Source organism: Lipotes vexillifer, unplaced genomic scaffold (genome assembly GCF_000442215.2).
Source record: "Lipotes vexillifer unplaced genomic scaffold, Lipotes_vexillifer_v1.1 scaffold4, whole genome shotgun sequence".
NCBI classification, from domain to species: domain Eukaryota; kingdom Metazoa; phylum Chordata; class Mammalia; order Artiodactyla; family Lipotidae; genus Lipotes; species Lipotes vexillifer.
In genome coordinates this window covers 3,011,380-3,024,991 of record NW_006785876.1, presented here as the reverse complement: position 1 = coordinate 3,024,991, position 13,612 = coordinate 3,011,380, and the positions used below count along the sequence as shown (strand labels likewise).

The window sequence follows — 13,612 nt, the reverse complement described above, 5'->3', positions numbered from 1 at the left end:
GCGGGGGGGAGGGTTGGGAGCTGGTGGTAAAGGGGAAAGTGAGCGTACTCACAACCAGATAAAGACATAAAGAGGCCATTCCCTGACCTCCAGAATGAGAGGCCCCTAAGGAATATCCCAAGCACCCCTTCTTTGTGCTCCTTGCTTGGGACTTCTCCTGCCTCAGCTCTTCTCCCCCCGTCCCTCAGCTCTCAATAGGCCCTTGAACCCTGCCCACAATGGGTATGTTCTCGTTAAGTATTTCCTTCTGACTCAGCTCCTGGCCTGAAAGAGGAGGACGAGGAGACCCATCAGGTCAGGAGTCTGGCTGACATCTCCTCTTCAGATCCTGTAGGCAGTGCCAGCCCTTTGGACCCCAGCCGAGATAAGAAGAGGTACTGACAAGAACTGTATTTGGGCAGCTGGGAAGGGGTGGTGGTGAAGATATGGCTTGTTTAGAGCCCCAGACTAAACTGAAAAGAAACTTTATGATTCTTCCCACTCCTGGGGAACTTCTGACCAGGCAGGTAGGCAGACAGACAGACATACCTCCCTATCCCAGTTCAGCACTGACCCCTTCATCCCAGATCTCCAGCCAGGATACCCTGATAGTGTCTCTCTCTGCCCTGCCTGAGTCTGTCCTCCTCATTCCATTCCGAAAATCTTTCTCCAACCATGGCTCACCAAGAACTGCACCTCTGTGCCACTTCCCTAGGATTCCTGGCAAGCAGCTCCCTGCCAGGTTCAGGGCTAAGCTCACCTACTCCTTTGTGTCTCTCAGCAGACCCTTGATTTGGGGTGCTGTGCTCCTGCTGGGCCTGCTGGTGCTGGCGGTGGTGCTGTTTGCTGTGATGGCCAAAAGGAAAGGTAGGTAGCTGTCCACCTGCCTATCTCAGAATGGCTCCCTGGTCCTGTATCAGGCAGTCTTGCATTCAAGGCTGAGAATCTAGGTCTGCTCCTCCTACAGATGGGCTGCAGTAAGCGTCCCCAGACCCTAGAATCCCCATGGCTGAGCGGTAGAGGAGAGCAAAGAGATTCAGTGGGAGGAGGCCTGGGGAGAAACAGGAATAGGAGAGGGTGAGACAGTGCGATTGGGGACAGGTGACTGGAGGAGGTGGGGGATTTCAGGAGATGGACTGAGTGTTGAGGCAGGTTGAGGGGAGCTGTGGAAGCAGTAAGTGGGTCGGGGGAGAGTTAGGGCTGGCTGGGGGTGGGGGCTGGGGAGATGGAAGGGGAAAACTTTGCTGGTGGGAGTGGGGAAGGTGGAGCCTAGGACAGAGGTTTCCAAAGTTTCTGAAGGGCGTGAGGCGGGCACTGAGTCAGCACAAGAAGCAGACTGTGCTTCTGTCCTCTGTCCTGCCAGGGAACAGGCTTGCTGCCTGTGGACGATATCAGAGCAGTGGAGTCTCAGGCTCGGTAAGAGATCTCCACAGGTCCCCAGCCAAATTCCCCAGACCCTCCCTCTGCCACAATCACTGAGAAGTCCCAGGATGATGGAGTGGAGAGAAGACTGGGTCCAAACCCTCTTCCTAAACGCTGTAAACTTGGCAACAATGGTCTCCCACCTTCCCACCTTGCTATCCACCTTCTCAGATTTGTAGAGAAACTTGGGGCTTGAAAATCCTCAAAGTGAAGCCTTCTTGCCCACTGACATACTCAGGATTGATGAGACAGATCCAGTCTGGTCCTAGGCTTCCCATCTAAGGGAACTGGGGCAGAGGGAGGCATTTTCTCTTTGCCTGATTTGCCTGCTTTTGTTACAGGTCCCCTCCTCAGTGGTCCACCACATCAGTGACTCTGGACTGGCTGTTGACTTGCCATCGGATGTACCATATGTTAGGCTCGACTCGCCACCTTCCTTTGACAATAACACCTACAGCAACCTTCCTCTTGATTCCCTGTCAGGGAAACACCCACCCCCAGCCCCATCCTGTTTGCCCCCTCTGCCTCCTAAGGCTGAGATCTGCTCCAAGCCTGTGACATACGCCACAGTCATCTTCCCTGGAGGGGACAAGAGTGGAGGAGCCTCCTTCGAGCCAGCCCAGGATCCACCTAATAGCGAGATTCCACCCAGCTAAGCTGTTCACCATCCTGTACACTCACAGAGATCATCCCCAGGGTTCTGTGTAGCCATCCACGCAGCCTGTGCCCTAGATCCTTAGGATATCAGAGCAACTAGGGTCTTTAGGATCTGATCTAATATCTTGACTTTTCTCACCTGGTAAGTGATACTTGGAACGATTGAGGTGTCTGGGGAAGCCCCCCCCCCCCCAACTCTAAATGATAATATATGAGCTCTTGATGCTTGAGGGGGAAGGAAAGGGCCCAAGTTTGACTTCACATGGCCCAAGAACTGAAAAGACTGGTCCAGAGTTTGTGTTGTATGATCTCCAGTCTGTTCTGCTAGTGGGGAGGTGGTTTCCCTCCCTGGTCAGAATACTGCACACAGTTTGAATTAAGAGGCATCAAGAAGACTTCTTCAAAAGTATTTCCTGGGCTTCCCTGGTGACGCAGTGGATGGGAGTCCGCCCGCCGATGTGGGGGACACGGGTTCGTGCCCCGGTCCGGGAAGATCCCACATGCCACGGAGCGGCTGGGCCCGTGAGCCACGGCCTCTGAGCCTGCGTGTCTGGAGCCTGTGCTCCGCAATGGGAGAGGCCACAGCATTGAGAGGCCTGCGTACCGAAAAAAAAAAAAAAAAAAAAAGTATTTCCTGCCTTTATCAGGATACCTGAAAGTATAGAGTCATTTGCTTGAGTCTAGAAATCTCTTCTGCTTTCTGCTCTATACCTTGTAAACAAGTGACATCTTATGATGTAAAAACATATGGTGGGAGAAGGGGGATAATAATTAGTTAAAGGAGATTCAGGACAGATGGGGTAGGAGAGATGGAGTTGAAAAGAAACAGGAGTAAGATCAGAAACTGAAATAGATACCAAGCTTAATCCTTGGCAGGACAAGGATTTTCAAGCACCAGGAAATGAAAGAACTTTGCAGACATCAGTTTTACCAGAGCTGGCTCTTTCTCAACTGGGTGATCATCTGGTAGTTCTGTTCCCTTTGGCCTGAACTCTGAGCCTGGGACGAGTCCAGTGGAAAAAGGGCATGGGGGTGAGGGGAGGAGGAATAAATGGTAAGGGTATGGCCATGGTTAAGTGTAAATGAAAGCTAGTCCAGGCTGGGGATAGGAGGCCCTTTAAGGTTTCTGCCATGATTTCTTCTCAACTGTTCAGTCTGAAAATATTTGCCCATACTGAGATGAGAGACTTAAATGGAGAAGATGAGGTGCTCAGGAACCGAGTCTTTTATAATCATGGAGAACTAAGCAAAAAGAGATTTTGGCCATCTGGACCATCTGGAAGGGCCCTAAGCTTGGTCTAGATATCTGAGGAGAAGGAACAGGCAGGGACTGTGTAAATCCAGTGATGCTGTTTTCAGGAAGCTCTGGCAGGATGTTTTGAGCTTCCTCTGATAGAGTCTCAGCCGGTGACAGAACCTAAATTTACTCTGTCCCTTAGGGAGGCAGGAGCTGCCCACCAATCAACTAAGCCCTCATTTCCCCTGGCTAAGATGACTGGGGACTTGCCGGGTGGGAAGGCAAGGTTGGCGGGGGAGGGCAGGAGAATGTGGGGGAAGGGCAGGCTAGGTCTAAAAAGCACCCCTCTGGGAGAAACTTACCCTGGCCTGAATGTAGTTTGAACTTTTTAGAACGTTGACAGAAGTAAAGGTATATTTAACAATACAAAAGAAAATACTAAGATAATCAATTGGCTGGAAGAGAAGAGGGAAGGAGAAATATATTAATTCCATCATTGCTTTGGTTAGTATTCATAGACTTCCAACCAGTCATAGGTATCAAAGTAACTGCTAAGATGAAAATACTAAACTAAATTTCATTATAAGAAACACAAAAACAAAGCAAAGAAAATGCAGGTGACATGGTGAGGTGACTGCTTCATATCAGAACCTTTGGAATTCAGTTAAAGAAGTTCTCAGAGGAAAATTCACACCCTTAACAAGAATTAAGCATCTAACTCAAATAGCTAGTTAATTTTAAAGGAGAAAAATGACACAACTAATACATAAATAAAAGAGCTTATTCTCTGAAGTAAAATGAAATAACAAAGTGTTAGCTAACTTTACTCAAGAAGATGGATGAAATAAATGACAAGGGGGAAATCATCACAGATAGAAACACAAGGAAAAAAAATAACAAGATTATTTTGCACTGGTGGTGATGGTAGAGTGGGAATGACTCTAAAGGGGCCTGAAAGAACTTTTGGGGGTGATTAAATGTTCTCTGTCATGTTTGTGGTAGTGGTTACATGGGCGTATACATTTGTCAAAACTCATCATTTAAATAGGTGTACTTTACTGCATGTAAATTATATTTTGATAAAATTTATTTTAAAAAATACTTGAAAGGCCATTGGGGAATAGTTAAAATAATCTTAGAGGAAAAAAATCTTTAAAGTATTACACAAAACTCAGCAGCCATAAAAGAATTCATAGATTCATTAAAACTGACACATCAGGATAAATTAAGAAAAGACTGATACTTTTCCCTTTATGACAAAAACACCATAAACAAAAGTCAAAACACAAAATGAAGAAAAATTTTGCAGCTCATACAAAGGCAGATGGCTCATTTCCCTAATAACCCCTACAAATCAACTAGAAAACAAATACTTAATAGAATACAGTCACAGGATACATACCTATAGCCCACACAAAAAGAAATATAAACATAATAAAGATGTTTAACTTCATCTAAGGGAAATACAAGTTAAAAGTACACTGAGAGTGATTTTAAAAGAAAGTGGTTAGAGAACTCTGAAAATTCTCTCCTCCATAAAAGAAACAAGAAAACTGGCAAAAATAGAATCAACTTTTTCAGAACTCCGGAAATGAACCAATGGCTTGCATCAATCCAAGGAGTATTTACTCAAGAAAAATGGCTTTCCCCTGCCCCTATTTGATTTAGAAGACAACTTCATTAAGCAATAATTATATGCCTGTGTTGATGGGTACACCACTTATTAGGATGTAACTTTTATGACAATGACAACATGAAGAAGGCAGGAGGGAACAGGGCTACTACACAGAATCAGTTCTGGCATATTATTGAAATTAAGTTGGTATTAATCTGAACTATATTGTTTTAAATTAAAATGCTAACTGTAATCCCTATAGCAAGAAAATAACACAAATTATATAGTAAAAGAGATGACAAGGGAATTAAACTTAACTCATTTAATATAACAAAAGACAGTGAAGGGACAGAGGAGAAAAAAAGACATAAGACAAGTAGAGGACAAATAACAAGATGGAAGACATAAATCTTACCTTACCAGTAATTATACTGAATGTAAATAGATTAAACATTCCAATTAAAAGGCAGAGATTGGCAGAATGATTAAAAAACGCATGATCCAACTATATGCTGTCTCTAGGAGACAAACTTTGGATTGAAAAACACAAATTGGCTGAAAGTAAAAGAATGGAAAAACATAAATCATGCAAACTAGCTATAAAGCACTGGAGTAGCTATACTAATATCAGACAAAATAGACTTTAGGCCAAAAATTGTCACTAGTGATAAAGAAAGGACATTCTATAATGATAAAAGACTCAACCCATTAAGAAGATATAACGATGATAAACATATGGGTACCTAACAACGGAGTTTCAAAATACAGCAAAAACTGATAGAACTGAAGGGAGAAATAAACAAAGAGTAATGATTGTAGACTTCAATATTCCACTTTCAAAAATGATAGGACAAGTAGGTGGAAGATTAGCAAGGAAAGAGTAGACATGAACAACACTATAAACCAACTAGACCTCACAGATACCTACAGAACACTCCACCCAACAACAGCAGAATACACATTCTTCTCAAGTATACATGTAACAGTCTCCAGGACAGACCATATATTTGACCATAATCAAGTCTACATAAATTTAACAGGACTGAAATCATACAAAGTATATTTTCTGACCATAATAGTATGAAATTAGAAGTCAATAACAGAAGTAAATTTTGGAAACTCACTAATATGTGGAAATTAAACAACTCACTCCTAAATAACAAACAGGAAAAAGAAATCTCAAGAGAAATTAAAAATACTTTGAAATGAATGAATATAATTACACAATATACCAAAACTTAGGTGATTCAGCAAAGTCAGTGCTTAGAGGGAAATTTATAGCAGTAAATACCTATATTAAAAAAAAAAAAGAAGAAGAAAGATCTCAAATTAACAACCTAACTTTCCACCTGAAGAAACTAGAAACAGAAGAGCAAACTAAACTCAAAGCAAGCAGAAGGAAGGAAATAATAAAAATTAGAGCAGAAATAAATGAAATAGAGAAAAGAAAAACAATAGAAAAAAATCAGCAAAACCAAGAGTTGTTCTTTGACCAGATCAACGAAATTTACAAACCTTAGCTAGACTGGACAAGAAACAAAGAGAAGACGACTCAAATTACTAAATCAGGAATAATGAAAGTGGAAGGAGAACTACTGACCTTATGAAATAAAAAGGATTATAAGAAGAATTATGAACAACTGTATACCAACAAATTAGATAACTCAGATGAAATGGACAAATTCCTAGAAAGACACAAACTACTGACACTGACTTAGGAAGAAACAGAAAATCTGAATAGACGTATACCAAGTAAAGAGGTTTAATCAGTAATCAAAAAACTTCCCAAAAGAGAAGCCCATGCCCAGATGGCTTCATTGGTGAGTTCTACCAAACGCTGAAAGAATTTTAAAACCAATCCTTCACAAACTCTTCCAAAAAACAGAAGAGGAAGGAATACTTCCCAACTCATTCTATGAGGCCAGTTTTACTTTGATACAAAAACCAGACAAACAGATCACAAGAAAACTACAGATCAACATTCCTTATGAATGTAGATGCAAAAATCTTCAACAAAACACTAGCAAATAGGACCTAGGAACAAACAGAAAGGATCATACACCATGACAAAGTGCGATTTATTCTAGGAATGCAAGGTTGGTTCTACATTTGAAAATCAATATGATACACCATTTAATAGAAAAAAAACCCCAAACCACATGATCACTTCAACGGGTGACAGAAAAAGCATTTGACAAAAGCCAACACTCTATCATGATAAAAACACTCAACAAACTAGGAATAGTACGGGATTTCATCAACCTGATAAAGAGCATCTATAAAAAATTCACAGCTAACATCATACTTAAAGGTAAAAAACTAAAAACTTTTCCCCTACAGTTGAGAACAGGACAAGCATGTTGACTCTTGTCACTTTTATTCAACATTGTACTGTAGGATCTAGCAAGTGCAATTAGGCAAGAAAAAGAAATAAAAGGCATCCAGATTGGAAAGGAAGAAGTAAAATTATCTCTATTCGCAGATAACATGATCTTGTATATAGAAAATACTAAGGAGTGCACCCAAACCAAAAAAACTTAGAGCTAACAAATGAATTCAGCAAAGTTTCAGGATACAAAACCAATATGCAAAAATCAGTTTTATTTCTATACCCTAGCAATGAACAACCCAAAATGAAATTAAGAAAACAATTCCATTTATAACAGTACCAAGAATAATAAAATTATTTAGGTATAAACTTAACAAAAGAGGTGTAGGACTTGTGCATTAAAAACTACAAACATCACTGAAAGAAATTTAAACAGACCTACATATATGGAAAAGATATGCCACTTTCATGGATCAGAAAACTTAATATTGCTAAGACAGCAATTCTCTGCAAATTGATTTATAGATTCAACATAATCTCTATCAAAATTACAGCTCTCCTTTTTGTGGAAACTGTGGAAACTGACAAGCTGATCTAAAAGTCATACGGAAATGCAAGGGACCCAGAATAGCCAAAACAATCTTGAAAATGAATAATAAAGTTGGAAGACTCACACCTCCTGATTTTAAAACTTACTACAAAGCTGCAATAATCAGGACTGTGTGTCCTGACTGGCATAAGGACAGACACATAGGCCAACGGAATAAAACTGAGAGTTCAGAAATAAACCCATACATCTAATAAAACCATAAATCAACAAGAGTGTTCAGTCATTTAAATGGGGGAAAGAATAGGCTTTTCAATAAGTGGTGCTGAGAAAGTGTATATCCACATGCAAAAGAATGAATTTGGAAAATTACCATTCACTATATGCAAAAATCAACTCAAAATAATCAAAGACCTAAATAAAAGCTAAAACTATAAAACGCTTAGAAGAGAACAGAGAAAAAACATCTTTTGTGGCCTAAGATTGGCAATGGTTTCTAAGATATGATACCAAAGCACAAGCAACCAAAAAACAAAAACAAAACAGATAAACTGGACTTCATCAAAACAAAACACTTTAGTGCTGCAAAACAGTACCATCATGAATGTGAAAAGACAATTTACAGAATGAGAGAAAATATTTGTAAATCAAATCTGATAAGGGTCTAGTATCCAGAATATATAAGAAACTCTTCAAGCTCAACAAAAATGCAAATATTCCAACAACAAATGGACAGAGGATTTGAATAGACATTTCTCCAAGAAGATATACAAGTGGCCAATAAGCTCATAAAAAAATCATCAACATCATTAGTCATTAAGGAAATGCAAATCAACACCACAATGAGATACCACTTCACAATCACTAGAATGGCTATAATCAAAAAAACAGATAATAACAATTGTTTGTGAAGATGTGAAAAACTGGAATGCTTACATTCCCACATTGCTGGTGGGAATGTAAATGGTACAGCAACTTTGGAGAACAATTTGACAGTTCCTTAAAGAGCTCAACAGAGAGTTTCTGCATGACCCATTGTCATACAGAAATGGGTATACCATTCTGTATGGGTATACCATTCCTAGGTATATACTGAAGAGAACTGAAAACATACGTTCACACAAAAGCCTGTACACAAATGTTTATCGTAGCATTATTCATAATAACCAAAAAGTGGAAACAACCCAAATATCCATTAGCTCATAAATGGATAAACAAACTGTGGCATATCCATAAAAAGGAATGTTATTCAGCCACAAAAAGGAATTCTACAACATGGAAGAACCTTGAAAAGATTATGTTAATGGATCTTACCTTATTATATAAGATGGAATCAGTTCACCTCAAAGCCTCCCTGGCCTCCGGTCTAGCTCTGATTCTAATTTCTGCCATAGTTGCATTAACGACTGTTAAGAGTTAAGAAAGATCTAAGTTTCATGCTTTAGAAACACAGGCTTTTATTTTGACAAAGATATAGATAAAGGCTAGCATATTTAATATGTATACTATACAGTATCTTAAAAAGGAGACTTGGAGGCATATCTTTGTATTACATGTAATGAAAGAATCATGGTCCCTTCAGATGAGTTTTGTTTGTTTGTTTTAACATATCCATTCTTGAATTTCTTCTTCATCTTTATTCTCCTTGACATCAGCCACTCTGACAAATCCTGAAAATAGGAACATAAAGAGTAATACCAAGAATTTCCTCAGCAGTTACAAATTTAACTCATGGCCTGGAGGAGGAGACTTGCTGGGCCCTAAAGCAAGAAACTATATTCTTTCCTCTCTTTTACTTGCCCATATCTTATCATTTACCTTCACAGACATTACATTGTGGTTTCTAAGGCCTTCTTTCTCCCTTAGTGACCATCCAGCTACTCCAAGGGAACAATCTATTTGTTTAAGCTGGGACCAAGGAGGAACTTCCTATGCCTAAGGGTTATAGATGCCGAAACAAAGGGCCAAGAGAGGCTCTTACACCGTTGAACAATATAAGGGGTCTCTGTCTAGGCTGGGTCCGGCACTGTGAGAGAAGGACAATTACCTCTGGAGCAAGAACTAATCCTAATTATCTGCATGTCCCTTCTTATTTGGAGGTACAGTCTTTGACTGCTTGTGAGTAAGAATCTGAGACGGTTCTTTATGTCTCTCAGACAAGGGTTCCAGGAAGGAATGCTTACTCTGCAAATTTCCTTCAAAGGAGTTATTTTCCTCCAGGAATTCTCCCTCTATCCAAATCCTGGTCAAGCAGGTGTCAAAAGGTCTGATGACGTTAGTCAAGGACATGGACTCTCTCTTTCCATATCTCATTACAGAGGCTTTAAGCTCAGAGACCCACTGGTGATAGACAGGGCAGGTCACACATCGAGAGAAGAACTCCTTAAAGTACTGAAAGGAAGCGAAGGTCCGTTAGCTCAGGGATTAGTATGTTCTTTCCTCCACTCCACTCCATCAGAACTTACAGCAGTCCCCACTCAGCATACTCACTCAGGGCTGGGGTAACAGAAAGGAGTCAAGTAGGCCCAGAAAGTCTGTTTTGAGATACAGAGGAACTGCAATGTTTTAGACTCAGAAGGCAGGGATGCAGGGAGGACAGTATCGACTGAGCCAGAGTGGTCCACTGAGAAGGGCTAAGTGTTAACATTTTAATGGTACTGGGTAGTAGCTGTGCAAATCCAGAAAGTTAAGGAATCCAGTCCTGACCATGCAAGAATATCTGGGAGGATACATGAGGTAGGTGGGAAGACTTTCTAGGTGGAGTAAAAAAAGGGTTCAAGGGGGAAAAAGAGACAGAGGCAGCAAGGAGAAGAGTAAGGGAGAGATGCAGGTGGCAGAAAGAGGGCCATAACTTAGGTGTTAGTTGAGGGGTAATGGAGACAGGTACCTTGAGGGTTTGGCGGGGAGTCTCTGCGGCAGTATGTGCGAAGACACCCTCTGGCATCTTCTGTAACATTAGCACATGGCACTCTAGGAATCGGACAAAGCCATGTGAACCAAATAGTGAGGCATTGGTTCTTTTCACCAACTGGTGAGCCTTGGAGAAGTGGTGCTCAAATAGCTTCCACTGTGAGTCCTGGGCAAACCTGAAAGGGAAGAATCACAGCTCTCAGCTCTCTCCCCTGCTTACCAACCATGGCTCTTTCATAGAACTGTCACTTTTTTAAGGCTCTAAGATCTCCTGGACAGTCAGTATTGTGATTCTGGTAAGTGGCCAAGGCTACTAACTCACATGTAAGGAGACTTAAAAGGAAACCAATGATATTCAGCCTTGCCATGGGTTATCTTGCACTTAAATGTAACTCTAAACCAAACCCTTAATCTATAAGCCCAAACCTGTTAAGGGACAAGAAGAACCCTACAAATAAGATGGGGGGTAAATGGGAGGTGGTCTTTAGAAGTGGGTTGGATGAGAGAAGCCGCCGCAATGAGAACCCCACACACGACAATGAAGAGTAGCCCCCGCTCGCTGCAACTAGAGAAAGCCCGCGTGCAGCAACGAAGACCCAACACAGCCCAAAACAAATAAATAAAATAAATAAATTTATTTAAAAAAAACAAAAACAAAGAAGTGGGTTGGAGATGTGGAACAGTCCTGCCTGGAAGGGCAAAAGGCAATAGTTTAAATGAGTTCATGGTGTCTTCAAATTTCTACCCTTTCCCACAGCCCTGAGTAACACGCTGGTACCCCACATTACCACATGGCCAGAGAGGAGTGGACCCCCAGCATGACATTGCTCTGAGAATTTAGAATGCAGCTGTGCTCATAGTGTTGAATGAAATGCAGACATTCCCCAAAGGGCCGACACAGCCAACCTGTGGACAGAGGAAGTAACCAGGTTAGTATAAGTTGTCCACATAGGAAGTGGTATAGAAGGTGTGTGGTACAGGGGAGGAGACAGCACCTGAAAGGCAGACAGCCCTGAATCACAACGTGGTTGCTAGACCTTAAGGAACCAGAGGCCAGGAGCAGAGGCCATGCCTAAGGGACAGGCTCATGACTGCCTATGTTCCAAACCCAGGGCCCCCCACCTGAGGTCTGAATTCCTCAGGAGTACAGCAGAGCCCGGCACAAATTTACCTTTTCCATAGAGCAGCAGATCTAAGCAAGCAGAATAGAAGCAGGCCAAGCCAAGGACATCATGCTGGGAAATGAGCACCCACTGACTCTCCAGCACATGGACACACAGATCAAATCTGCCGAGAGACAGAGCCACTAGGACCAGCTAGAGAATGGGGAGGACAGTATAGGAGAGGAGGGGATCTTACACCTTCAAAGCAGCCCAATATCCCCATAATCTCCTCTCCATAACTCTAATTATATAGAGAGCATCTGTGCCTGGGATCAGACCTGTCTCTAAGGCAAAGGAAGTGGGAAAATGACTCTGAGACAATTTCCAGGGTCTTGATCAATTACCTACCTCCCTGCAGAAAAATGGGGGAAAAAAGGAATATTTGGTAGCTCAGACTCTGCATTTCTACTCCTGACCCCTCAAGCTTAAGACAATGCTTCCTGGAGTGACTAGAGAAGAGACAGTCCTGGCTGTGGAGAGGGAACAGTTTCTCCCTCTCCACTCTAAGCTTCTCTGGAAGATCATACCCTCCCTTCTAAGGCAACAAATACAAAGGACAGAAAATGATCTTAATACTTTTTCTTCAGAAAGGCAGATCTGAAGAGAACTGAGAGAACCAGATTCTCCAGAGCTGGTTTCTTGAGGTGTCTGCATATCTCACGAGCTTGAAAACCTAAGGAGGTTAAAGAGCATCATGTGAGGCCTAGAGGTGAACCTGGCCCCTCTAACAGCCCTAGGCCCACCAGCGTCAGGCCCCATTACCCAGCCTGATGGAGAAGTCAAGATGGCCGAGGCAGAGCTTGGTGTAGGCCAAGGCCTGCACGAGCTGGGCTGTGGCCAACAATCCCTCCCTGGAGAACCAACATAGGCTGTTTTTCTGAATGGCCATCTGCTCACAATGCAGCCACTTCTCCTTGTCACCCATGTTCTGGGAGAACTGGGAGAGGGCCACGTAGGTAGAGACAACCTGCAGGGCAACAAACATGGGGTAAATATTCTGACTGTACAGTCAGGCTGCATCTCCATCTCGTCCCTTTCCTGCATAAGAGCCCCCTGCATGCTTTGCTGCTCACTCAGTCAGCACTCCTGGGGGCCCCACCACTCACCTCAACTCCAGCTATGAAAACACACTCCTTCTCACCCCTACACTTCTAATTTGGTCATTCTCACGGCCTGTTCTTGAAACAAACCACTTTCTCCATCTGCGCCTCTTGTTTCTCCCCAGTCCGAGACTTTCCCCTTCAAAATGCTGGCCAAACTGCACCTCTTCTATGTTTTCTCTAATTAAGTCCTCTGATTCTTGCCCCTTAGAACTCTTCAGAACTGCTGCCTAGATCTGTTATCAGTTGCGTGCACATCTGACATCATTGATGACACTCTTGAAACACCGTGTTCGTTAGGTTTCCAATAGAATAATCTTATTAAAATATAAGCAGACTCGGTTACTCCACTTCTAAGAAGCCACTAACAGCTTCCTACCTTCTTTAGGGTAAAAGCCAAAACCCCTACAGTGGCCTACAAGGCCGGCACCATCTCCCATCCCCCTCCCTAGACTCTCTGACTCATCTCCTGGCTCTTCCACCTCTCCTCCCTCCCCTCTAGTCACACTGGCCCCCTCACTGTTCCTCAAACACAGAGGGCATTCGCTACGCCCTCTTCCTCTCCACTCTTCTCCCAGAGAGCCATGTGGCTTACTTTCTCATCTCCTTCAGATAGTTGCGCACAAGCCACCTGCTCAGTAAGGCTTTCCCTA

General features: G+C 42.4%; 2 protein-coding genes across 2 annotated transcripts in view; one reads left to right on the top strand and one right to left on the bottom strand.

The window, feature by feature from the left end:
* The window catches only part of TREML1 (triggering receptor expressed on myeloid cells like 1), a 3,618-nt gene extending 1,561 nt beyond the window's left edge, over positions 1-2,057 (top strand). Inside the window, exons 3-6 of the mRNA XM_007458193.1 lie at positions 257-374; positions 761-846; positions 1,343-1,395; positions 1,743-2,057. Coding sequence (XP_007458255.1) covers positions 257-374; positions 761-846; positions 1,343-1,395; positions 1,743-2,057 — 572 coding nt within the window. The remainder of the gene's footprint in view (positions 1-256; positions 375-760; positions 847-1,342; positions 1,396-1,742) is intronic.
* Positions 2,058-9,388: 7,331 nt separating this feature from the next.
* Positions 9,389-13,612, bottom strand: part of LOC103068449 (putative ADCY10-like protein) — a 38,287-nt gene continuing 34,063 nt past the window's right edge. Inside the window, exons 25-31 of the mRNA XM_007458192.1 lie at positions 12,622-12,826; positions 12,436-12,532; positions 11,868-11,983; positions 11,485-11,602; positions 10,674-10,872; positions 9,970-10,177; positions 9,389-9,456 (exon numbers count right to left, since the gene is read on the bottom strand). Coding sequence (XP_007458254.1) covers positions 9,389-9,456; positions 9,970-10,177; positions 10,674-10,872; positions 11,485-11,602; positions 11,868-11,983; positions 12,436-12,532; positions 12,622-12,826 — 1,011 coding nt within the window. The remainder of the gene's footprint in view (positions 9,457-9,969; positions 10,178-10,673; positions 10,873-11,484; positions 11,603-11,867; positions 11,984-12,435; positions 12,533-12,621; positions 12,827-13,612) is intronic.